Source organism: Arachis stenosperma, chromosome 6 (genome assembly GCF_014773155.1).
Source record: "Arachis stenosperma cultivar V10309 chromosome 6, arast.V10309.gnm1.PFL2, whole genome shotgun sequence".
In the NCBI taxonomy this organism is placed as follows: domain Eukaryota; kingdom Viridiplantae; phylum Streptophyta; class Magnoliopsida; order Fabales; family Fabaceae; genus Arachis; species Arachis stenosperma.
The window spans coordinates 418417-444727 of NC_080382.1; the positions used below are offsets into that span (position 1 = coordinate 418417).

At 33.5% G+C, this 26311-nt stretch overlaps 2 protein-coding genes across 3 annotated transcripts; both read right to left on the bottom strand.

Moving 5' to 3' along the window:
- Positions 1 to 6576: 6576 nt before the first annotated feature.
- LOC130936567 (two-component response regulator 24-like) lies at positions 6577 to 7875 on the bottom strand. The gene is made up of 2 exons (XM_057866658.1): positions 7663 to 7875; positions 6577 to 6753 (listed from the first exon to the last, which is right to left on the bottom strand). The coding sequence occupies exons 1-2, from the start codon at positions 7873 to 7875 to the stop codon at positions 6577 to 6579; spliced, it is 390 nt and encodes a 129-aa protein (XP_057722641.1).
- A 2494-nt stretch (positions 7876 to 10369) lies between these two features.
- LOC130933191 (CLIP-associated protein-like) lies at positions 10370 to 23090 on the bottom strand. Of its 2 annotated transcripts, XM_057862744.1 has the most exons (23): positions 22911 to 23090; positions 22404 to 22771; positions 20967 to 21122; positions 20816 to 20878; positions 20137 to 20205; positions 19823 to 19982; positions 18862 to 19023; positions 18238 to 18335; positions 17949 to 18023; positions 17788 to 17856; positions 17620 to 17705; positions 17425 to 17542; positions 17078 to 17176; positions 16642 to 16996; positions 15055 to 16506; positions 14705 to 14964; positions 14057 to 14158; positions 13439 to 13543; positions 13192 to 13266; positions 13043 to 13111; positions 12841 to 12909; positions 11757 to 11858; positions 10370 to 10944 (listed from the first exon to the last, which is right to left on the bottom strand). In XM_057862744.1, the coding sequence occupies exons 2-23, from the start codon at positions 22734 to 22736 to the stop codon at positions 10783 to 10785; spliced, it is 4239 nt and encodes a 1412-aa protein (XP_057718727.1). In that variant the 5' UTR covers positions 22737 to 22771; positions 22911 to 23090; the 3' UTR covers positions 10370 to 10782. The 2 variants fall into 2 exon arrangements, with proteins under 2 accessions (XP_057718727.1, XP_057718726.1); XM_057862743.1 differs by having other exon boundaries at positions 10371 to 10944; positions 14705 to 16506; positions 22911 to 23089.
- Positions 23091 to 26311: the final 3221 nt, after the last annotated feature.

Here is a 26311-nt window from a genome sequence, read left to right on the forward strand (position 1 = left end):
ACATCATCCAAACATATACACACATTAGGCAGATGTTTATATTGTTGACCAAAAAGAAAAAAATGGATAGATGCTAATATTCTTTTGAACTACTACTTATTGCGACTTCAAATAAATTCCTTTGAACTTAGGATCTTCCTCTATTTCGTGACCCTCTATGTATACATTCATTCATCAATATAATAAGAGATCTCTCTTTAGTTTTTCGTTTTTTCCCCCCTTATTTTGGATAACATTAACATTAACATTAACATTAACATTAACATGTTGGCTAGCATCTACTCTTTTTTTTCCCTTATATGTATAGATAGACACTTATTCATTGTGTGTTTATAATACATTTAAGAAATACATACAAATGTTATCCTTTTTGTGTGTTAAAAAAAAAAAAGAAAAAAAAAAGAAAGAAGAAGAAGAAGTATATAGGAGACGCTAATAAGAATAGCTACTTACAAAGCTGATGTGACAATTGACGAAGAGTAAATAGATATTAAGGGACATGCATATCCATTGATAGGATAGTAGAAGTAACAAGATAAGAATAATAATATTGATCGGAAAGAAAAGAAAATATAAATTATGAAAAATTTGACGATGGTATGGCTTGATTTTTTTTGTTCTTTCAATTGCTATTGTAATATTTGTTCCAATATTCGTTTCTAATTGAGACTTACTCAATTATAAAAAAAATATATCCCATGAGAATCCAATTTTTCTACACGGAAGAGGGGACAAATTTCATTTTTGGAATCACGTCTCAAAGTTGCTTTGCTTTTGAGTTTTTTCTTTTAGGAAGGTGTCCGGGAATTACCTAAAACTGGCGATTTGAATCTGAATGTAAGGTTTAGATTTTTTAAGGTATTGGGTTAGATATCTCCTCTGGTGTAGTAAGGTCATCTAACGTCTTTGAGTGAAGATGGAAAATGATATCTGTAAGAGACTTCGATATTTAAGTTAGCAAATATTTAATGCAGGTTTATGAGCTATGGGTTGAGAAATACCTGAGTTCTGTGGGGGTATTTATATAGTTGAAATGGTGACTTAGTGACCACTCTCATAATTTTCCATCCTCTTCTGGTGGGTAGTTATCTTTCCTTTTTATTTAGGAGTTGTTAAGATCTCATATTTAAATATATGGGCACATTTGTAGGAGTATTTAAGATTCTGCACAAAGGTCGGTAGAACAAGTTGGGCATGACAATGAGATGGGTGTGGACCTTAGTAGATTTGGATTTCTGTTTTTTGGCCTGGCTGAGTTGCGGGTCAGGGTATGAACAGTGCTCTTACTCGATGTCGGATTTTGAAAACTCGGATCTCGAGCAAGAATCTTATCGTTTAAGCCAACAAGTCGTCATTTCACTGAGTCGAATAGTTGTTCGAGTATCTATCCTGAGTCATTTTGATTTATACAAGTCGGTTGGTTGAAGTTGGAGCCTTCAAGGTTGAAGTCGTATTCTCAACGTGATTTGTAGCTCCAAGAAGTTGAAAACTTTGACGTGATTGATATGTGTGTTGCTTTAGTTGTTCGTGCGCTTTTTTAGTTGCTTTGGTAATTGTGTCCATCCTTCAAATCAAAGTGAGATGAATTTTTTGCCCCTACTAGCTATTTATTTATAGCCTGTTTCTTCTCACTCTTCTTCTTCTTTGCCTTTTTGAAAAACTTTTGATATTATTTACTCCTTCATCTTCATTATCACTGCTTCGGATTTCATCAAGCATTTTTCACTTCATCCTCTATTTTCCAGGTTAGTCTCGCATCCTTTTCGTTACTACTTGTTATTTCTGTCTGATTGATGTTGATATGATGCCAATGCTTTGAAGATGAATGGACGTTGGAAAAAATAATTCCTTATAGGAAAAATGATTTCTATCCTTTTCTCTTTTAGATTTTCTCTGGTTGTGGCTAGTTGTGTTGTGGGGTTCCTACCCCGTCAGAGATGGTGGTGCCGCCTTTGGTACAGTGACGTCGTTGTTGTCATCGTCGTAAGTGTTGCTATGTCATCATCTTTGGTTGAACGAGAAGTTCGAGTACACGTTCCATCTTTATTGGAACTCTAAACTTGAGATCATTCGTTATGACTTGTAGGATTTTATTGGAGAAAAGGTGACAATGGTTGATATGTTTTAAGAATTTCGAGGTTGAGCTCCCAATTATCTTCCTACTAAAGCATTGCTTCTTAAAAAATCCAATTTTTGTCTGAATTGAACTAGGTAGACTTTTATAGATTGTGGTTTGTTTCTTTTATATATATGCATTCTGAAATGGCGAGGCCCGAGATGATAAATTCGAGACTCGAAAGAAAGTTGAATGGGAGAAAGTATGACTTTACGATGAAGACATGAATTTGAAGACTTGGAGAGGATGAGAGAGGATTATGAGCAACTTGAGTAGGCTTTGAAAAGGGATTGGATTACAATAGAAAATTTGAAGGCTCAGGTTTGAGTGTTGGTGCCTGACTTGGTCATTTCTTTGATCGACACAGACAAGGTCGTGGTGGATGGCCAAATCGTGGATCCTCATACCTCTGATGCTACTGAAGAAGGTGCTCTTGAGTCTGAAGACAGAATTCCCGAGGTTTTTTCGAATGTTGCGACTATCGACCTTTCATTCGAGGTCGTTCCTTCTGATGTTTTTGTTGCTTTTCCTTTATTTTTTCCTTTTGTGTATGTTCCCCGAGTTGTGGACTTTTGAATAAAGATTGTAATATTTTGAATATTTGTGCCCTTTATTGGGAGATTTTGACTTTAATTGTACTAAGTCACATTGCTTTTCTTAGCATGCTTTTGTTTGCACTCTTCTATGTTACATCCATTGTTGAATAGCTTTGTTAGCTTTAATTTTGCTAAGTGTTGTGCATCCTTTTGAAACCCGCACGCTTCTGACTTCTAGTGTAGTTTGTGGAGGACCTCATAACTTGTTTCTTTTTACTGCATACTTTTTAATTTGTCCTTTTTGACTTCATTATCTTTATTGATACAAGGTATTTTAATTAGAGGATTGTTTTTATGTTTCGATTTTGTTTAAATCATTTTTACAATTCTTTCTTTCCTTTCTAACTCATTTTTGTATGAGTTGTTTAGCTTGATGATTATTTTTCTTGTTGTGTTTTCTTTTACCCATTTTAGGGCTTTATCATCTTACAATACATGCTTCAACTTTTGATTTGTCATTTTTGATTTCTTCTTAACTCGTTTTTTGACAAATTGTGGATTATAGGATTGTTTTTACGATTTAGATTTCTCTTTAATTCATTTATACAATTTATCCTTGAACTCAAACCTCGTCGCTTCATAGCCTCGACTGTCAAAGTTGGTGTAGCTATTTTCGCACTTTTTCGAGCACGAATTCAAGTCATGTAAGTCAGATTCAATGAAAACTTGTAGAAATGTAGGTGACTTGATTTATTAATCTTTGAAAGTAATTACAATAGATGGTCAGTTGATACTAGGAGCTTTTTACAAGTGAAACTCCTAGTTCTTATTTTGATGCCTCGTTAAAAATCTTTTAGTAAAGCCTTGAAGTCGGGAAAAGAGTGCATCAAGGAGTACGGTTCGCTTTCTAGCTGTCGTATTTCTTTAGTTGTAGACATGGTACGATCTAGGTAGATTGTTTTCGAGCAAGTTAGATATTTTGTGGTAGTTCTTTCCCAAGTAACTTTGTTGGGATCCTTCCATTTTGTTGCTAGTTTTCCTTCGCCTGATTTTGGCCAGATGTCATTTCAAATCAAGGCGAGGTCGCCATTTTAGAAGCTTCATCGTATGACCTTATTATTGTATATCATGGACACGTTTTTCTTGGAATCTTCTTTTTAAAGTTGTATCTTAGAGACGGGGTCGGATTTTCTCTGTAAGCTTGGAGGTTTCAACGTCATTATAGAGTCTGATCCTTAGGCTTTCTTCATTTGTCCATGTTAGGGTTATTGATTCAATGTCGTGGATATGTGGAAAGATGGTTCCCCATTTGTAGGTTGGGAAATTGTCTGATGTGCCTGTGGCCTCTATTCGAGCTCTAACGTGTTGACTTTTTTCCCTGTGAGGCTGTTTCTGAAGTTAATACTTTTATCGTAACATTTATGCTCCAACTATTGATCTCCATGAATGGTAGCTATTCCCTCCTTTGTTAGAAACTTCATGCATAGAAGAGAAGGGGACATTACTACAGCTAGTCGGTTTAATATTGTCCGACCTATTGATGGATTGTAAGTAGATAGGGTGTCTACCACGATGTAGTCAACACTGACGGTATGGGCTCTAAAACTTTTACCGAAGATGGTATAAAGGCTCATGTACCCAAGCGGTTGGATTGGTGTTTCTTCTAATCTGAATAGAGTGTTCAGGTACGTCTTTAAGCCATTTTCTTCTTGTTGAAGGCAAATTTGAAGATGTCTGTAGAACTTCCTTAGTCTACCAATATCTTTTTTGGAGTTTGACATTGGTTAATAATATTATTATCACCAATGAATCATCATAGCTAATAGCGATAACTTTGATATCTTCTAATGAAAAAATTTTAGTGGGAAGATTGAGTTCATTACAGCCTTTTTCGACCTGGTAGACTTTTTTGAGATGTCTTTTCCAAAATGACTTAGTTGTTCTACCTTCAACAGGTCCTTTTATGATAATGTGAACATGTCGATTTAGGGTGCTTTATGGGATTTGATTGTGTTTCCCAATCTTCGCACTCCCATTTTCTTTTGTGGTCTTTTTATTTGTGCTTGAGTTAGTAGTTATTTTGACGATCTTGCTGAGGCTTCATAATCTGAATAGCTTCTTCCAGATTGATGTATTTTTCAACTCGTTCTTGAATATTGTATAAAGAAGTCGGGTGTCTTTTTGATATGACTATAAGAAAGGACCTTCTCTGAGGACATTAACGAGCCCTATGATAGTTGCTTCAGTGGGTAAGTTCTGAATCTCCAAACATTCTTTATTGAACCTTTTTCATGTAGGACCTAAAGGACTCTTCGACCTCTTGTTTGACACCCAAGAGGCTTGGAGCATGCTTAGATTTATCTTTTTGAATGGAGAATTGAGTGAGGAAGTTCTTGGCCAAGTTGTCAAAACAAGTGACCGACCTTGGTGGGAGGCTATCAAACCACTTTATCGTCGTTTTGGCCAATGTGGTCGGAAAGGCTTTACACAGAGTTGCGTCAAAGGCATCAGCCAGATACATGCAAGTTTTGAAATTGTTTAAGTAGTGTCGTGGGTCGGTCGTTCTATCATAGAGGTCCATGTCTGAGCTCTTAAAGTTTTTAAGGACTTTAGCCCACATGATTTTTTCTAAGAATTGATCTTCACTTTCCAAAGTTGTGGTTTTTCAATCAGCTCAAGATCTCCTACCCTTGAGATCGGATTCCAATTTCTCTAATTTTTCTTCTAACTCCCTACATTGTCATACCTCTCTTCGTAGAGCTCGTTCAGACTTGCGTTGTCGCTCCAACTCGATCTCGAACTACTCCAGTCGACCTTGTTGTCCATGTGGAACAAACCTATTAATTTTGTTGCTTCTTTGTCTCTTAACATTCCAAGTCTATGGATCTCAAATCCTAATCTCCATTCCCTGGATTGTTTCATCTCTTCCTTCATCAGTTTCTCTATCTCTTGATGGGAGAGGGATGACAATTGCTGATCATTCTTAATTTGTTCATCTTGGATTTTCGATTCTGATGTTGTGTGTCCATCTTCTAGGTAATTATCAGCCATAGTTGGGTGTTAAACTCTAGGTCCCCAGCAACGGTGCCAATGTTCTGGGGATTATCTGAAAATGACGATTTGGGGCTGAACGTGAGATCCAAACTCCTTAAGGTGTTGGGTCCGACATCTCCTCTGGTGTGGCAAGGCCATCCGATGTCTTTGAGTGAGGATGGGGGATGGTACCTGCAAGGGACTCTGATACTTAAATTAGCAAAGGTTTAATGCATATTTATGAGCTATGGGTTGAGAAATACCTGATTTCTGAAGGCGTATTTTTATAGTTGGAATGTGGCTTAGTGACCACTCTTATAACCTTCCTTCCTTTTTTGGTAGGTAGTTATCTCTTCTTTTTATCTAGAGGTTGTTAAGATTTTATATTTAAATATATGAAAACATTTGTAGAAGCAGTTAAAATTTTGCATAGAGGTCGATTTGAACAAGTCAGGTATAACAATGAGATAGGTATGAACCTTAATAGATTGGACTTTCTGTTTTTGGGCCTGACTAAGTTGCAAACCAGAGTATGAACAGAAGGTATTCTCTTCAATAGTTTATGATAGTCTTTTTTTCTTTTTTTATGTTTTGGACATTTTTTATGTAATATTGTGCTCATTGAGAGTTTTTGACGCATTTTTTTAATCTTTGAGAATTATTCAGTATTTAACTATTTAAAGAATGTCAAAAATATAAGTGATATCAAATATAATACATTGTACTGCTGTAAGAAAAGTTATCAAATAAAAGGATCATTTAAGAACTTTCCAAAAATAAAATGATCATTGTAACTATAGAAGACCAATAATGGAACGGACAAATTTTTTGCATATGACATAGGATACATATGCCTGAAATTATTCACATTTCAAGTAAAATATATATAATTTATTTGGTGTTGATGATATGATGAATAATGGAAGCAAGCTTAGCAGTTGTCAATGGTTTCTCATGGTAATCATTTAAGCCAGCTTCCATAAATTCTCTTATTTCCACTTCCATTGAACGTGATGACACACCAACAATCATGCTGCAAATGCCCATTGACCGAAGCTTTTTTGTTGCCTATAAATGTAAAAGCAACGTGACAATCTCATTACACAACATGCTAGAAAAAATTATGTTATGGTGAAAAATTAAATTAGGTAAAAAGTAAAGATTGTAATTTTTACAATAGAATAAAAAAAATAAAAATATCATATGCAATGCGTATTTAATAAAAAAAAAATAACTACAATTTTCACTCTTCATTCAATTTTATTCTTTACTTCAGAAATTTTCTTTTAGAAATTACTTCTCTAACATTATATTGAACCTTATCCTTAGTCTTTTCATAAATAGTAAACCTATCCTAGGAAACTAGCTAGTCATCTCATCAACTTGGCTTAAATAAATAAGGTTCTTGTTTCTACCAAAAAAAAAAAATTTATTTTAGTCCAATAAAGTTTAAAAAGTTTTAGTTTTAAGACTTTAGTTTTAGTTTCTGTTGCTACTGCTTTGTTAATCAATATAAAAATACATAACATACCAGTATTTAAACTATTATGTTAACACTTCACAGTAACTAAAATAATTTTTAAAAAAAAATTACTAGACCAAAACAAAAAATTAAACTGAAATTTTATAGGAACCAAAAATTTAGTAGTCTCTCAACTCTATCTCTTCTTGCGTTGAACAACCTTTGAAGGAGCATAAATTAAAGATCTTTTGAGCAAGATTTTGTTTTTCTCATTTCCATTATTTAAATTGTCCTAGACCTATAGTTAAGAGACTAATGCTACTTATGGTATGAACTTCATAATTAACCTACTGTATAAATAAATTTAAACCAATGCACTAGTTAATGCATCAAAAGCTTAAGCTTTTTTATTATTCTTTCAATAAAAACATTTTATTTTAATTTTCTAAATATTATGAACATATATACAGTCTAAATTTAAAATATGAGCTTATAATAATAGCTTAGCTTATTACCTCAATGCCATTCATGATGGGCATATCCTTGTCCATAAGAATGAGGTCAAAGCTTTGACCATAACAATGAACATCTACAGCTTCTTTTCCATTTGCTACTCCCATGCATTCCACTCCCAAACCATTCAACATCTTTTGATGAATCTTTCGGTTGATCATGTTGTCATCTACGACAAGAGCTCTTAATTGGGTCGATAAATTTCGACTTGTCATTAGATTTCTCTCCTTGTGACTTAGTCAACCACAAACCTAACTTGAAAGAATTATTTAACAAAGAGATTCATCAAATGAAATTCCATATCTACTATATCTCGTTAGATATGTCTTGATGAAAATGTCGAAGGAATCAATAGAGAAAAGGGGCTTTATTCTAAGGGTTGATTTTTGAATTACCTTTAGATTTCTTTTTGGAACAAAAAATGGTCAACAATATTATTATATACATCTAATCAAGAGTAAATTAAAACTACTACACAACTAAAAATATTTATAACATGACATTTTTTTTTAGCAAAATACAAACATATATGTAGTTTATTGGATAGAATGATTTGTTATAACGACCCATTATTTATTCATCTAACAATAATAGTCAATAATGCATGTTAATTAAATTTCACACTAACCTGGAAGAATAAATTTTCTCCTTATTCTAGAGTAATAACACTAATTTTGTAATACGTGGAGAAATGAGGAAGATGAATGAAATTGGCTTTATGCTTGGGTGCTATATATATATATACAAAGATATATCATATATTCCAATGTGGTTAATTGACTAAGCATACCACAAGAACATGCAAGATGGAAAGAAAGACGAAGAAAAAGTAGAAACTGTAAAATTAAATTAGGTGTGCACACTGAGTTTGTAGAAGTATCATTTGATTTCGTTCAAATCTCAAAAGTCTAAGGGAGAGTGATTTGTTTTCCAAAAATGGGGGTGATTCCTGATACACTGGGTAAATGTGTAGACCAATCTTTTTTCTATTTTTCACTAAACAAGAAGACAATAATATTACAATTAGATTTTTTTTGGGTACTCTTGGTTATTTGCCTCTCATTTGTTTTTTTTTTTTTTTTTTTCTCTTTGGCAAACGAGTTTGACCCACAAAACTTGCGGCACTAGTACACTATACTTCATTCATTTCTTCTTCTTGAAAGTGCAAATCTTACATTGCATGGAAAATAAATAGATAATAAATTAGAGGCAAGCAATGTGTCCACATAACATAACTTTATTTACCAGGACGAGAATAATAGATCACGTGGAACTATAGAATGTTACTAGCTACACTATTCTCTGATCTATTCTCCTCGTTAATGGATTAGATTCTATTTTATCTTCTCCATGAACTTCTTTTTAGTTTATATATAAACACAATTTGCATCTTATATATCAATATAGGTATGCTTATATATAGTAATTAGTAAAGGTAAATTCCATTAACTTTATTCACCACATATTTGACTATTTTTCCTCTAATTATTTTGTATATAGTATGTTTCTTTAAAGTGGGTTGTTTCCTTGTTTTTTGTTTCGAACATTTAAACACCTAGTTCCTCGTATATTTAGAAATTTTTGTGTTGTTTCTATTCTAACATATGAATTTCATTATTATTATTTTTTTAGATTGAGTTAGATGTTAGACAGGTATTTATTGGTATATAAAAGAGAATAACACTATTTATCTAATTATATCCAATCAGATCCCACAATTTTTCTGTATATCTTCTCTTACATTCATTGTTCTCTCTCTCGTTTTGACCATTATAACCAAGGTTAGTTATTTGCAGCATATTCACATGCGTTTGTTGTATAATTTATTTTTTATTTTTATATAAATATTTTGTTATACTAAAAAGTTGAATTCAGTCTTCTCATTTAGCCATTTAGGCACTTCTGCTTTCTGCTAATATTTGTGTAGGTGTGGCTTACTAGAGAAATAGATTTGATCGAAAATGACATTCACTTGGATTCCAGCTGTGGTTATTCTTTTACCTAAAAGGCAAGTACAGCGAGATTATCAGATTATCCATTAACTCATATATAGCTTAAGGGTAATTCCATAATTTAATTATATTTGTTTATTTGGCAAACCCTAAATCCAAATATCTCCTGGTGCGTGAAAAAAAGTGAGATCGCTCGTTTTAAGAGTGGAGCGTAAATTGTTTGTTATTGAGAGAAGTAAAAGGGTCAACATTTTTTTTTCTTATGAGGATAAAATACGTACAAGCTGCTTCATTAATAGTTTAGAAATATTGTATTGATTTCCGAAAGCCCCCGGAAATGGAAATGGAAATGTAGTGCTTGCCTTAGCATTAGTAGTTTTTGTATGTGCTGTAATTTTGGTATATAGTGATATCGACATTAACAGAATTTTTTGCGGTGTCTCATTGGGATAATGCTAGTAGCTTTATCAGTTGGAATTTATGGCTAGTGTTATGGTTAACAATTTGGATGGAATCCGTGATGCATTTGCATTTGAGAGTTGCAAGTATAGGATGGACATTTCCATTACACAAATAATTTTTCCTATATATTCTCAATACAACAATTTCATTTGATCATTTATTAGAAGCCGGGTTAACTTCGTAGAAAACACTAACCGTAAAAGAAACGCTAAATAATCTACAATAGATGAGGATCTAAATCATGAATTTTCCTCATTACGAATAAAACAAACAACATTGAAGCAAAGCGCCTTTTGCGAATACTTTGGTGTTATTCTGGCACGTTAGGGTCCCCTAAAATAATGATGATAATAGTATAAAAATGGATAGATGATTTTCTTGGGATGACAATAATTGTAGCTTGAAAATACGTTTCAAGAAACTTATACCTAAATCCAATATAAAGTAAATGAACCACTAAAAGAATGTAGTACAATCAAATCAATAATGTTTACTCAATATACATTACATGTGTCACTGCATTCCACCAGATCACCACCAGCACCTCTAAATTCGAATAAACATTGGCATAGAAAAAGTAAAGACCAAAACTATATTTTATAAAACAAGAGGAAACGGACCTCTAAAATTCATGCACGCAAATATACAAAATACACAACAAAGAATAATAACACCCAAAAATCACAAATTTACTTCTGAATGAGCATTCTAATCATGAGAGGCATCAATGGCTTTGCCTGTCCTCGCTTGTGAGATTCTATTCGCATAAATAGTGACCAACTTCAACTGTGTGCTGTTAAGCCCTTGCAAATATGGCAAGAATGCTTTCCCAAGCATGATATAGATGTCCACAAGACAGAAAACAACGGTCTGTAACCATCCACCACACAAACGGATGGAGAAAAATGAGGAAGTGTAGAAAAGGGGGAAAAAGGAACAAGCATAAAACCAGCCTACAATTTTTAGCAATAGAAACAATACACCAATCTTCTCATTCAAAGAAAATATTTTGATTCAGTCAATCAATTTCATAATCCTTTTAGTGGTGTATATTATGATATTATTGGTTAAAAGAACAAAATCATATTCAGTATCTGAACTGAAGCGTGTTTATGAAACTGATTAAAGAGGGTAATGAGTGCCAATGGTAAGGAAGGAGCAAAGCAAGTTTAAGTGACACAAACATCAAACATCAACATCACTAGACAAGGAGTTTAAACATGAAAAAGGGGCTAATTACTAGCAATTGATTCCCTTGAATGGTTTTGTTTATGCAAGTATGCTTGGAAGTAAGAACAAATTTCTTTCCCTAAGAGGAAAGAAAGAACAATTTAATTTATGAGGATACGCCAATACCATCCGTGGCATTGGTGACGGGTTTGTGGTCAAGGCCAAGAGTGGCATTGCACTGATGATGAGAGGCACATAAAGGAGTAACTAGTGAAGGTACTTCTATCACTTAAAAGTAGATACATTGTATACTGGCATCATTGCTTTTTACCCAAAAATACTTTTCTACTAATGATGGAATATAACTATTTTAAGGTGCTAATGATGGAACATAGCTGCATTCATCTGTTACACTGATCTCAGACTGATCGACAAGGAATTTTTTACAGCCTGAATTTTTTGTATATTTAGTAGAGCACAATAAATTATTTCAGGCAAAAGACCCTACATACCTTGCGAACATCTGCACTCTGGTTTCCAAAAGCTTCAAAAAGAGCAGGTAGAAATGAAGGTAACTGAGCCATCAGTTCCTCTTGAGACAGCCGGCCAACAAGCTGAAGAAAGAAATCAAATTACGTTAGAATGATCATAAAGCATATTTGAATCTTGTATAAAAAACGCTCCTAAGAATGAAGGGGTCAGAGTTTAAAATATTGGATGTCATAAACAAATCATAAGACAATAAAAAAGCATGATCCATTAGCATGTGGTTATCATTATCATTAACTGATTGTGCTCCTACTTTTTAAGAATCAATACAGAATTCAACCATGCAAAGTATGTATGATAATTCTGAATTCTCATTCAAGGGGTAAAAAAGGAATGGAGAAAAGTGTCTCTGTTAAGGGCCATTTCTGAACAACAATGAAAACTAAGGAAACAACCAAAGAACAAAGGAAATGGCATATTGGCTGAGTGATCGAGGTAACCAAGATGTAAACATGAAAGAATATAATAAATAACTAAACACGGAAATGCAAGGATAAGTTTTATAATCTAATTTAGAATATGACACAATAATATGCGGCATTTGTTAAATAGGTCAGGTGACTTGCTAGGGGTCTGTAGCCTAGCCAGTAGAAAATAAGTTCAGCCTTAGGCCTTTTAAAAGCGTTTGTTAGTTAATAGGTCAGATCCAGGCTCATTCATAATCCTATTTGGCCTGTGACTGTTTTATATATATATATATATATATATATAGTGGTACAATTAAAAAGTACAATGAGTGGGGTTTTAACTTTTGAACATCAAGAAGCATAAGGAAACAACGGCTATAATTTAAGTGATTTTTTATTGTTTTTTGGAATCTTTTTTCATTTTTAAATTTCAAGCCTCCTTCAAACAGGTTTCAAACCAGGGTAGAGTTAGACTTAACAACTGGTCAAACTTAATACTTATAAAATAGTCTATAACAGGTTACAAGCCAAGTTGATGACATTGCAGATCTGGCCCATCTCCACCCCTAAATATGCCCCCACACTTTGAAATATTGTTGACTTAATAGGGCACTTTTCCAAAACAAAAGAAAAAACAAACCTTTGTCAAGCAATTTATGCAAGTGACAAGAGTTTTCTCATCCTCTGTAACCAGAAGAGGGACTATAACCTGCAAAAATTTAAATTTAGAGCATCAGCTTAAACAAAGCAAAATCCAACAAATCCGCTTTCTCTCAAAGATAATCACAGGAAGTAAGGACAACCACAAAGCTGGGAGAGAGAAAAAATCAAGAAATACATACACTTAAACATCTGAATGGATCATACTGGGACAAAACAATGTTCAGGCAGTGCTCTGATTCACTTGAGACCTAAATGCAGGATGTAAGGCTGAGCCAAGGAAAAGAAAGGAACTATCGAAAGACAAACTAAGACAGGATAAAGTGTTTACCTTCGGAATTATATCTTTTGTGACATGAAGCAGCTTCTCAATTACAATCTCAACTGAGTTCTCCATTGCATCTTTCTGCAGAAAACAATTTTCATTTAAAAATAAAAACAAAAAAAAAATCATAATGATATAAGTGAATGTCCCAGAAACACCTATACAGGTATCTATAGTTGCAAACACTGATAATATGAGATGATAAAAGAATTATTTGAACAAGAAATTGAAGAAATGAAGTGTAGAAGAAAACCTGATTTTTAAGCATCTCAACTATCAGTGAGAGAGAAAGCTCTCTGATTGAGGAATCTGAATCATCCAGCACCTCAAGAACAACTGTCAAAATCTGATTGAAGTACTGCAAGCACAACACAATTATTATCACATAAAAGACAAATCCAAAGATAAATTCGTTGTTGATTAACAGAATTGAATAAATTACAGTTCTTTTGGACATAGAACTTATCTATTCAACAAGATAATGGTTAACTGTTAATATCACACAAGAAACCAGTAAAACTTCACCAGCCAATACGGATGCATTACAAAGCTTTTATTTATGCAATGGGTTGGGTGGGTACAAAGGCCTAAATTAACCAATATAGAAGAAGTACTTAAAAATTTTCAAACAAATCATAAGAGTTAGCTGCATTAAAAACATTTTTACAGTTTAACCCTTTTTTTTTTCCGAGAGGTTGTCTGAATTATTACAATAGGAAGATAAACACATAATATTAATACTAACTACTAAATGAAAACATCAGTATCACTGTAAAACAACTTCTATATATGGTTATTGAATTACGGAATTTAATGGACTACTACTTTTCTTTTCAAACTACTATAGAGACACTCATGAAACCAAACATACCTTAGTCCAAACAGAATGATCATTTGTTATAGAAGCGTCAACTAACTGTTGAAGTGCTGTCCGTTTACTTGAAATAGGGCTGCCATCACCCTCACTGCATATCTACACAAGAGAACAGCTATATATTTTCAATTTTCAGATAATCCAAGAACACAAGCAACAATTAAGCCTTGTCATGTGACATAACCTAAGATATAACTTCAAAAATAAACCAAGAGAAAAAATCAGTCCCAAGCCACATTAAGTTGTCTCCACTTTACTTGAAAACACTAATACCATCTGTTGACTAATTATAACTGCCACTTTCAACAGCTGTCTCAGAAGTCATTATCAAAGTTGACAGATGTATAATTAAGTATGTAATGATTTTTAATGAATATTGTGTTACTATCTCTAGAATAATGCTATAATTTTACTACATCAAGTTATTGGACTCCCAGTGGGTTAATCATCATGTCTTAAGGGTTTTCTGCATATATTTTACAAACGTATCACAGGAATCTTTTAAGTTAATTTCCTATTTCTTATGTGCATTTTGCTGCTCTTGGAGAATATCTTATAAGTCTCTCAGTCTCAATATATATATACACACATTTCAAATAGTAACATTATAAAGGATATTGATTCTCTAGTAGTTTCAAAACTCACCATATGAAGAATTTGAGGAATGCTGGGTCCTGTGTCGGTCATGGAATTAACCTTTACAGCTTCAGCTAAGTGATGGTTCAGTTCCAATTCAGAAGAATGTTCTTTGTCATGTACATATGCTTCAGCACCATTTAATTGCTCTAATGACACCAGACCATTATCATCAAGATGAGGAATTGAAAGACCCTCATAATTCAAGCTATTGTCCACATGTCCAAGTTGGCTAGTTTGAGAACCAAAGTTTTGTCCCACTGGATTAACTGCATATGCAAGATCATTAGTTTTTGCACCAACACTCCCACTAGTGGAATCTGTCTCAAGATTCTGACACAAATGTTCCTGAATTTCACCTGAAGCTGTCTGGCCAAGACTGGCTTTAATCAGGGTTGAATCTTGAGAACTCCACTTTCTGCCACTATCACCATCTAAGGAACCAGCAGAATACCTTCCAAGGTATTGAGCTTTTCTAGAGAAACCAACATATCCATCTTCTGAGGATGACCCCACAACATCAGACGGATCAAAGGAAGACTTAGAACGCCGATCTTTCTTGCTTTGCAGATAATTCATTAGGTCTACTTCAATGCGAGGAGTGTATTGTTTAAGTGCTCGTCTCAAAGAATTTTGTTCTTCAACTGACAAACTAAGTATGAAGTTAAGAACTGCAGTTGAATCAAAGTGGGAGTACACTGATATAATGCATGTAATGGCATTTTCTTTAAGTTTTGTATTTTTATCATAAACCAATGGGGCTAACTTGGCAAGCCATAATTTTAGGATGCCAATATTAGCAGCACCTTCTGGATTCATTGCATGCTTCTTAAAAGAACTGATGGCAAATTCGATAACAGCCAACTTAGCCTTGGGAGACCTTTGTTCATCTAGTGAGCGTAACAATGCAGGTAAGAGTGAATCTATACTGTAAGTTTTGCTAACAACTTCCAAGGTGGTTGAACAAGGCTGTCTAACAAGCTCTTTAGGGTCTATTAAACGTGAAAAGACATGTGGCAATATTCTTTCCATGTAACCCTCAAAAGGCTTTCGGCATGCTGCAACTATATCCGCAAGAGTAGAAAGAGCAGCCTGTGCAACCTTATGATGGGGATCATCCAAATGCTGGAAAAACAACTTCATTACCTTCTCAAAATTTTGGACAACTTCTTGAACCCCCTTTGGACCTAGCTGCAACAAAGAGTGAAGATAATTGAAGGCAGCAACCCTGGCAGACCAGTCAGACCCTGAAGTAAGTCCTTCACTCAAAGCTTCATGAAGAGATGCTGGACCATCTGAATAATTTGACACCTCTCCAAGAGAAAGCTGGTTATCATCAAAACTCCTCCTCCTGCCAGCAGACATACGCCCAGTAACATTCTTTCTCAACAGCGGCCTCTGGAAATTAGGCACATTACTATTATGTGAATCCCTTAAGTTTACATCTCTATATGGAGCATCCAAATAATGCTTATCAGTGTTGGCCTTCATAAATCTCCTAGCCTCTCGAATGTCACTATTATCATCAAAAGAACGTCTTTCCTGTAATCTTTCAGAAGTCCTTTTACTTGAATATAAAGATAATGATGATAAAGTCTCAGCACTGACATTACTATGATATGAAAACTTGGCAGAATCTTTCGAAGCTTGAATTTGAGTGATTATGTCAGATAAACCAAGACCACCATTTCGATTACTACTTTTATTGACGCCAGAAGTAGTTGATTCTGTTGTTGAAGAGCTTGTCAGATGATTAGACGCAGGAACAGCAGCTGGGAATGGTGGATCACGAGATGATGGAGGGTCAACTCCTGCACTAGGGGCAATAAGAGAAAAATTTATCCACTCATAAATAATTTATAGAACCATCATCAACCGATGAATGGCAAAAAATCCTGAAAACTAAGGTAGAAATAAAAGATTCAACAGGTAAACTTATTTGGTACCTAGATCCAAACTTGATGACCGGAGAGATGAATTATGCTTATCAGACAAATCCAAGCCTCTAAGCATGCTTTCAATAGCAGTGACCTTCTGTTTGCTAGCATGCAATACACTTTCCAAACTGCGTTCATTACCCTTACCAAGTGACTTAGCTTGTGAAAGAAGTATGCCAGAAGAAACAGATGTCCCTGATGATACACTTGAACTTCTATCCATTGCGACAATAGCAGAAGTTCCATAACCAGGTACATTAGAGGAAGCAGAGGCTTGACTTGGTAAAGTCATCAGTGCGCCTTTATCACGAATGGAAGGGGAAGCATGTCGCCTATGTATTCCTCCATCCTCTTCATTTATTAACTGTAATTTTTGTCATTTTAAAGGTTACTTAAACAACAAAATATAGGAACCAGTAACACCATCGAAATCTTAACTACATACCCTCTGGATTACAGGGTCAAAGGATGAGAATAAACGTCGAGAACGTTCTGGCCAAGTTTTTGCAAACATTCTGTAACATATCCTTGCTGTAGATCGTACCTATCAAGCCTCACCGAAATCATTCTCAAATACACATAAATTGACATGAATAAAGAGGTCACGTAACAATGTCCTGTAATGAATATGCAAGTAATCTACTGTCTAAAACCAATAAAGTTTGATAAACAAATATAAAATGGTTTAACGCATATTTGCAAGACATTTATCAAACATGCTACCGACTACCGAGCATGAACTATGACACAACTATTTACCAAAAATCAAATAACCTGGAACTATAAAGCTACCTCACTCATTGCATCTGAAACACAACACTTTATCATATCCTCATATAAATCAGCTGATCGATGTATTTCTGGTGCATCAGGCCAATGTTCTAGGACCAAAAGGGCATATTCACAACACCTGAAATACAAAATATACTGATTGGGGGGGGGAACTAAACTCTCATACACGTCTTTCAAATAGTTTATAATTCATACCTAGCACGAAGAACTGCATTTCGATCATTCTTTGCGCAATCAGCTATACGAGGAAGCACACGAGCAACTTTGCAGTTGCGCAGCATCTATCAAAGAGAAGACAAGCATGAAAATGGCATATAGCTCGGAGGTAAGAATATGCATACACAATTAGATATATAACATTACCGTTTTTATGCAATTATCTGCTGACTCTGCAATTACAAGCACAGTAATCACAACCAGCTTGAAAAGGACCTGATTATTATTAGATCAAGAATTAATAAAGATTCTGAAAGTATCAAATTGTGATAAACTACTGATAATTAAAGAAAACAGGTAGAACTTACTGGTATAAACATTTCAGCACAAGCTTCAAAATCCCCCAAGAGTTCCTTGGATAAAAAGCAAAGTAGATGACAAGCCTAGAACAAAGCAAATAGCAAAAAACTAAAATCAGGAATGTGGCAAGAACCTGACCGATATACAACGTCCTTGAATGCCAACAAACATATTAAGACAGGATATAAACTTGTCAAAGTAATGAAGGTTAAGCATAATACATAGAAAGCAGGACCACTTTATAAGAGATAGAATTCACCAATCTCTCAAGTTTTATTATAGAAAAAGTTAGTGCACCTGCTTCACAATGCTAGACCTTCTGTCGGACAACTGTGTGCTCAAAGGTCCAACAAGTTGCTTCAAGAGTCCCCGGAAACTTGGATAATCAGCAACACCTGATAAGAAATTGAGTACAAAGATATACTCAACAATCATGATATAGAAAACACAAAATAAAATTGTAGTAGGCTTCATATGTCTGCGAAAATTACAAATGAATAAAACATAAAACCACTATACTAAAATAATAGTAAAATGTAAGTGAAAAAGCCAATGAAAAACAAAGCAGAGAATTTAAATAAATAATAGCTGTCTAGTTCAATAAAAATCTTGGCTATAATCAATTTAGTTTGAAAGTGCACCCCAATCCCACCAAGAATTTTTGCCTAAGAGTCTAAGACCCTCAAGATTCGGCCTCTATAAGACTAGTACAGCAGTTGTAGTTTAACTCCCTACTAGACTCAGCAAGTTTTTGATAATGTTTACCAAATATATATTGAAGTTCCGGTAGATACTTCTCATAATCTCATAATGAATATATATGCTGCAATGGAAAATATATATGTATACACTATAACAGCAAATGTTCTTAACATTCATAATTCTGTGAATAATCCTGAAAAGGAGTTAAGAAGCACCAACCTCCTAGAACAAGACCTTCAACTCTCTGCATAGCAGCAATACGAATTGACCAATCTTTTTCTGGTACAAGAGTAGATGCAATCTTCTCAATTTCCCTGGTTAACTCCTTCTCTGAATATACCTTGATAGGGTCTAAAGGCTTCTCAGTAACATCACCTTCCCCTGGTCATAATCAAATAAAGAACGCCAATTGAAGAATAATAAAGAACGGAAATTGAAGAATTCATGTATTAAATAAAACAAATTTGGCTAACAAAAAGGAACAATAAGTTTATATAGCATGCTTGCAAGACTATACACAAATATGAACAATATACAATGTAGACCGCATGTACACTATTTCATTGACAAAATGAAGAGGAAAATATTTACTATTTAGTAAAAACCAGTCAGATCCCAAGACTAACATCTAACTAGAGGTCAAAGCTGATCATGCTAACTAAATATGTTGAATTGCCGACTGCCCAATGAGACACGCTAAACATCCAAATTTGTATTAACTGATCAATGCACAAAAGGAAAAAATAATTACCTTACCACACCACAGCTAATGCCATTTGGAATAGCACCCTTTATAACCACAAGCTGACAATTTTAACAATCCAATTACGATATGGAAGCTTGTTTTGGTATCAGGATAGAAGGAGATCAAATGACTTTTGAATATGAACTACCATGTGATACCAATAAACATGTTCATAGTAGACATATTACTTAGACATTTTAAAAAAGATTATCCAGCACTGTCACCATTATGCAGCACATCTCTAAATGAATAAACGGGAAACAAAATATAATTGAAGATAAAATTAAAAGGCAAAGTGGCCAAGTGAAATTGATAGTGCTGGTGCAAGTCTGGAAGAACAGAATTTATTATAAGCCATAATCCCATATATAAAATTTCATCAAGACTAAATTAGAATAGAAGAGTTTATGATCCAATAACTGCAAATGTTCTAACCTCCAAATAGAGAGGTCTCCCTTGATGAACTTTTAGCCTTTGGACTACTTTTCTTGGTATTTAAAGGCTTAATTTCCCCAGTGATATAACCACTCGGAACACCATCTGAAGAGCGGACTTTCGGTTGAATTCCCTCTAGCCTGGCATTAATATCTTTTACCTGAAACCACCATGATGCAATGAGTAAGAAAAAGTAAACTTTGAATGTAGTTGACACTAAATCTAAAATGGCCTTCAAACTTCAGAGGTCTAAATTCTTGAGCTTGAGTGTACGTAAAATATTAAATGACATTATGCGATTCTTTCATAATTACCAAAGATGACGGAAGATTGTGGCGTTGAAGTTCATCACGAAATTGAGGGCCAGCTTGAGCATACATCTCCTGTAAAGCAGATAATAATAATAATAATATTCATATAAATCACTATCTTCATACATGAATTTATCAACAAATTAACCTTGGTTTATTTCAAAATAATATCAATTAAATAAAACAATGAACCAACAATTGAAACAAATATAATTCATTTATTTATTCATATTCATAACTGATAAACAACAGAAAAAATAAAAATACATAAAACACTGTAAAAACTAAAAGGATTTCAAACATTGAATCAGATCAATTCTTAATATTATCCATATGAAAACCACAAGTTTCAGGCTTTGAAAAAATAGTATAACTTTCTTTCATATATATAATATCAAATTTTGATATTGCAATACAGCCAACAGTACACACAGCATAATTCCAATATCAAAAATACCGAATCACATCACTAATTAATCCCACTTCCATTCTCTCATTGTTTATGCTAAAAACAGCAGTGTTTTTGAAATACTTCTTTATTTATGGCTAAGCTAATGATTTAAATTAATCACTGATAAGCAACCTTTATCAGTACCTAAGATAAACTTAATATCCTAATGCCATAACCTAATCCTTTAGCCAATATATACAATATCGTTATTTCAAGATAAGTTATACCTACCTCAATGCACAAAATAGCTGCATCACGAACGGCAGGGTTTGGATCATTGAGCAAATGCAAAACCTGACAATTGATAGTTGTGAAAGGAGTTAGTATTTTAACGATAAAAACGTACAAGAACTGCCTATCTAAAAAAGTTCAATCAATATACAGGAGGAAGAATGGCCCGTTGAAGTGGAAGCTCAGTAGATGAAAATAGATTAATTGCTGATGTAACAGTTCGTGTGAACTCCTCTCTGACTCTCCAACTTCTGTGGGCCCACGCAGAGGATCCTGCTCGTTCAACGATTATTGTAGGAGAAGAAACCTACAGGTGATAAAACTATTTCAATTTCAAAATGCATGCAAAACATAACTACTTAGAAGTATCATTTTCAAAATGGAGTTCAGAATAGATCCAAGAACATTTTGCATATTAGTGCAGTGTAAGGAAATCACCCAAATGTCACTCCAATATAAACACTCAAGCTACAATAAATTCATATAGAAATAAAGCCTGACTCCAACAGATTTTCAATGTGAAACTCCCTCTATTTGGTGATATATCACTATCCAGATTTTGCAATTAAACAATAACAATCTGGAAAAAATAGTCACTAGTCCTCTAAAAATATCTCCAGCCTTACTTGTTAATAGGCCTACTCTTATCCATGGACCATTTTAGAAAGGAAAGACAGTTAGCCTAGAACTTTCTATGGTACACAATTATTATTGAATGCATACTCATAAGTTTCAGCAGGTATAGAAACATCCTTATCTCTCATCATGGAGAATAGCATCAGCAGGTCTTTTGAAATACAATCACAACTGCCAGAAGACTTGTCATGAATTGTGGTTTAGGGATGTAGACGCTATGATTGCAGGCTCTAAAAATTATACTTTAAAGGATATTAAGATTTAATTAGCTTGTTCACTGGCAGATGATAATTGCAGGAAGAGTGCATCATATGCTTCCTCTCCTCTAGAATAAAAGCTTGAATGGCGCAGAGAGTCAATTTGTTGGATTTAGAGGCACCACAATTTAAAATGTGAAATATTAAGACATCAGAAGAATAAAATAGAAGGGGAATTAAACCTAAAAACAGAAAGGTTTTTGACACCATGATGATGCCCATGCTCATGCTCTCATGATGACTGCATTGCTTTGCACTGACATTACAACATAATACTCTACATCCGCAATACAAATCCCGAAGAGATCTATCTTAAGGCCAAGCAGCAAAGGTCACAACCACGATAAAAAGAATAAGTAAAATAAATTGTGTTGCATAATATAGAATAAGGAAAAACCTAGACAATAAATTGAACCCTAAAGTCTTAACATTCTCCAGACAAAATTCAAAAGACGTTAAAAATCATCATCCTTAAACAACTACCTATTCTAAATTAACACCTTAACAATCCAAGCAGTTCAGCTCACACTTCACTCTCTCACCACTGGCAATCCAAATTAAATTCTACACTAATTTCTGCAACTAAAGTGGACATGCAAAAATATAAATAGAAACAGGAGAGAGAGAGTGTGTGTGTGTGTGTGTGTGTGTGTGTGTGTCTGTGAGAGAGAGAGAGAGAGAGAGAGAGAGAGAACCTCCATGAGAGTGAGCAGGAGCCTGCGGGCGGCATCACGAACAGGTTGCTTGGCGTCACCGAGACGATCGACGACGGCCGGGAGTAGGGCGTTAAAATGGAGCTTGAAGTGGTCGCCGGAGAGGACTGCGGCGGAGGCTAGGGACTGAAGAGCGCCCTGTGAGACCCTGAAGTTGTTGTCCTTAAGCAGATCCATGCACGAGTCCACAAGCGACGTAACCTCCGATGACGTCAGCGCCTTCCTTGAAGATTCTAAAACCTGGTGTAGTCTCTCCACTCCCGCCATCCGCTCCTTCGTGTCCTTCGCCCTCGCCAGTTCCAGCGCCTCCTCCATCTCTGTGCTCCGATCTGGTGCAGCACGATGCAGATCTGGTGCACCGATTCAACAAACGAATGTGGAAAAAGAGGCGCAAAGTGAAGTGAATTGCTAAGGCTTAAGTGAGAGAAAATGTAGAGAGAGGAAGATAGATAGTGCAGCGAGCGATTGAGATTGAGATGAGAATTTTACCGCTAAATGTAGCGGAGCCGTCAAATTCAGAGAGGCTTTTGGTGTTTTGTTGCTTTAGAGAGAGAAAAATGATAGCGACGGAGAGAGAGAGAGATTGACGGAGAAGAAGCAGACGACGACGATGAGTGAATTTGAAAACTCTGTTTTGTGGTTGCGGGACGTTGAAATTCTGACCACAGTTTGACTCTTATTTACCATTTATGCCACTGTTATTTTGTTTGCTTTTATACGCTGTCTCACTCTCATTTTCTTCACTGCCCTTTCCCATTTTTTATGCCATGGTGTCTCTCTCTCTCTCCGGAAGAGAGAGGAGGGAGGGGGTGGGGTAAATGGAAGGGCGTGGTGAATGAATTATTCTAAGGAAAAGTCTAGACCAATAATTTTATTAAATTTTAGCTAATATATAATTAATAAAAAAAATAAATAATTTTATATTATTAAAAATATTATTAATAATTATTTAATAATTATAAATTACAAAAATTACAAACCACTAACATTTTTCTTATTTCAAAACTATGGAGTAAATCCTAAGATATTTCATTATTTTAAGTTTTCAGTCCATGAAAACAAAAAAAAAAACTATTTCAAGTTTAATAATTATAGCCAATTCTACTGTGCCAATTATTTAGGGTCAAATTTGGTCGAAGTTATTTTTTTATAACAAATTTTAAAATTTTAAAATTTATTAGTTTTTATATTTTTAAATAAAATATTCATTATTTATTATTTTTTTAATTATACATTAAATTTTTAGGGACTATAACAAACATCAATAATTATTTATCTAGATTAGTTTGATATATAAAATAAATCATCTTTTATATTTATATTGTTCGTTAGTGAAAGTAATAGTTGTATAATAATAATAATAATAATGTCTTCATCACATAAGTAATAAGTGATGATGGTAAGTAGAGGCAAGAGTAATGTTTGGACGAGGTTAAACTTGAGATTTAAAAAAAATTAAATGATAAATTACTATTTTTATCTACGAATATTTAAAATTTTAAAAAATTTATTAGAAAAATAAAAATAACTTTGCACTCATTAATAATGAATTTTAATTGACAATAATATTTGTACTCTAAAAAATTATCTAAAATTTTTAAATTATTTTCTGTAATCTAATATATTCTATTTATAATTTCAATCCTTTCCATTATTATCACCTAAATCTTTCTTCATCCAATTCTTATTTCAATTATCACTATTGTTATTATCACTATCATTAACGTTGTCACCAAATATTTTAATTACAAATTACAATCTTTTTTGTTGACCATTTTTCTATGCACACAAATTTATAACTACAAATCATGTTTTCTCTCTTGAGAACAAAAAATCTATTAATTAAGAAGGTAAAGATGGTTACTTCTTCTTGTATTTCATTTCATCGATCATAATAATAGGAAATTACATATCATGCATCTCCATAGATTTTTTGGTGAAGAATGGTGCCAAGATAAGGAAGGTAATATTTCACAAGGTTGGAGCCATTGTCATCAGGGGGTAGTTATAGTAGGTCGATAAAGTTTGTGTTAGAGAGTTGCAGTAGCGGTGGTGATAGTGGTAGTGGTGAGAGTAGCCAGAATAAGAGTTAGACGAGGAAGAATTTGAGTGGGGATAGTGGGAAGGTTGAAGATTATTGATAGAATATGTTAGGTTAAGTGATGTAGTTTAGAAATTTTGAATAATTTTTTTTAGGATTCAGTTATTTTTGTTAATTGAAATCCATTTTTTACTAGTACAAAATTATTTTCATTTTTTTGATATATTTATAAATGTTCTGAAGATTCATAGATAAAAAAGAAAAAGTAGATAATCCAAAAATTAATGTATTATTTTTTTATTTTTTAAAAATTTAAAATTAAAATAAGACTTAGTTTCGAATGCAAATAAAAAACTAAATTTATTTTCTTTTTTTATTTTAATCCATTTAATTATTGTTCTTAATTTAGTTTTTACTATTTAAATTTAATATTAATTTGTAAAAATATATGTAATTAAAGAAAATTAAAAATGTTTATCAAGTCAAAAAAATGTGTGTAATTTTGTATAAGAATTACTAACCACATTACCACAACCACACTGCATTATTGCATGCATTATTGGTATGTATCACTTTGGAGGAAAAAATATAAAGTTCAAATATTATTGCATGATTATTATACATCAAATAATTATTTTAATAATGGAGTAAGTGGCTAAAAAAATAAAGTGGTACATGTTGTACATTAAATGAATAAGAAAGGGAAATAAATATAAAATAAAGAAATATAATTAGATAACTATAGTAATAATATTTACTACGATTATTATCTCAATATAATAGAGATGATTAATATATTTATTAATATTATATGTTATAGTATATGAAGAGAAAAGAGAAAAAAGAACTTTATGTATTGCATGTAGAGAGAAGAAATATTTTTATATTTTATTGTGTGTCAAATGCCTCAACTTATATTCCTATTTATATATGTGCAAGGTTTCATTTTTTTAAATATTGAAAAACATGCCCTGTTTATTCTTTAATGTTTGTACTTCCCAAAAGTACTTGATTAGAAGAATAGATTATGCTGAGTAGACATTGAATGGACATCCATATTGTAACACTCTTCTTTAAATGTCTATTTAGGATTATACCTCATTAAAATTTTACTAAAGAAAAATCCAATGGGAAAAAAATTTTAGTGAAAGAAAAAAATACAAAATCTTTTGTGATAGAGACTGCCTTATTAAAAACCTTGTCAAGAAAAACAATAGAAAAAAACCTGACTAAGGAAAAAAGAATACAGTCTCCCCCTCTTGTCGATATTATTTAATATATCGAAATTGGCCCATCCCAACATGATGTACCAATCTTTTAAAAGAGAATTTTTGGAGTGACTTTGTAAATAAATTTGCCAGATTATTGCTTGAGTGGATTTGTTGGACATCAATTGTCCCTTCATTTTAAAGATCATGAGTGAAGAAGAATTTGGGTGAAATATGCTTTGTTCTATGACCTTTGATGTATCCACCCTTAAGTTGAGCAATGCATGCTGTGTTATCTTCAAACAGGACAGTTGGAGCTATCTTCTGATCAATCAGTCCACATGATGACAGAATATATTGGATCAAACTCCTAAGCCAAAAACACTCGCGACTTGCTTCATGTATCGCTAGTATTTCAGCATGATTAGAGGAAGATGCTGCTATCGTCTGTTTTGTGGACCACCATGATATAGCTGTACCACCATATGTGAATAGGTATCCTATTTGAGATCTTCCTTTGTTAGGATCAGACAAATATCTTGCATCTGCATGGCCAACTAGTTGTGACTTGGATCCATAGGGATAAAATAATCTCATATCAACCATTCCATGGAGATGTCAAAAAATTTATTTGATTCTAT

Excerpts from the sequence above, each read along its gene's own strand:
- LOC130936567 (XM_057866658.1), bottom strand. The coding sequence starts at position 7,875 with ATGACAAGTCGAAATTTATCGACCCAATTAAGAGCTCTTGTCGTAGAT. Across the intron at positions 6,754-7,662 it reads CCATCATGAATGGCATTGAG|GCAACAAAAAAGCTTCGGTC; the intron begins GTAATAAGCTAA and ends TTACATTTATAG.
- LOC130933191 (XM_057862743.1), bottom strand. The coding sequence starts at position 22,736 with ATGGAGGAGGCGCTGGAACTGGCGAGGGCGAAGGACACGAAGGAGCGG. Across the intron at positions 17,706-17,787 it reads CAGATAATTGCATAAAAACG|ATGCTGCGCAACTGCAAAGT; the intron begins GTAATGTTATAT and ends TCTCTTTGATAG. Across the intron at positions 16,997-17,077 it reads TTGACCCTGTAATCCAGAGG|TTAATAAATGAAGAGGATGG; the intron begins GTATGTAGTTAA and ends CAAAAATTACAG.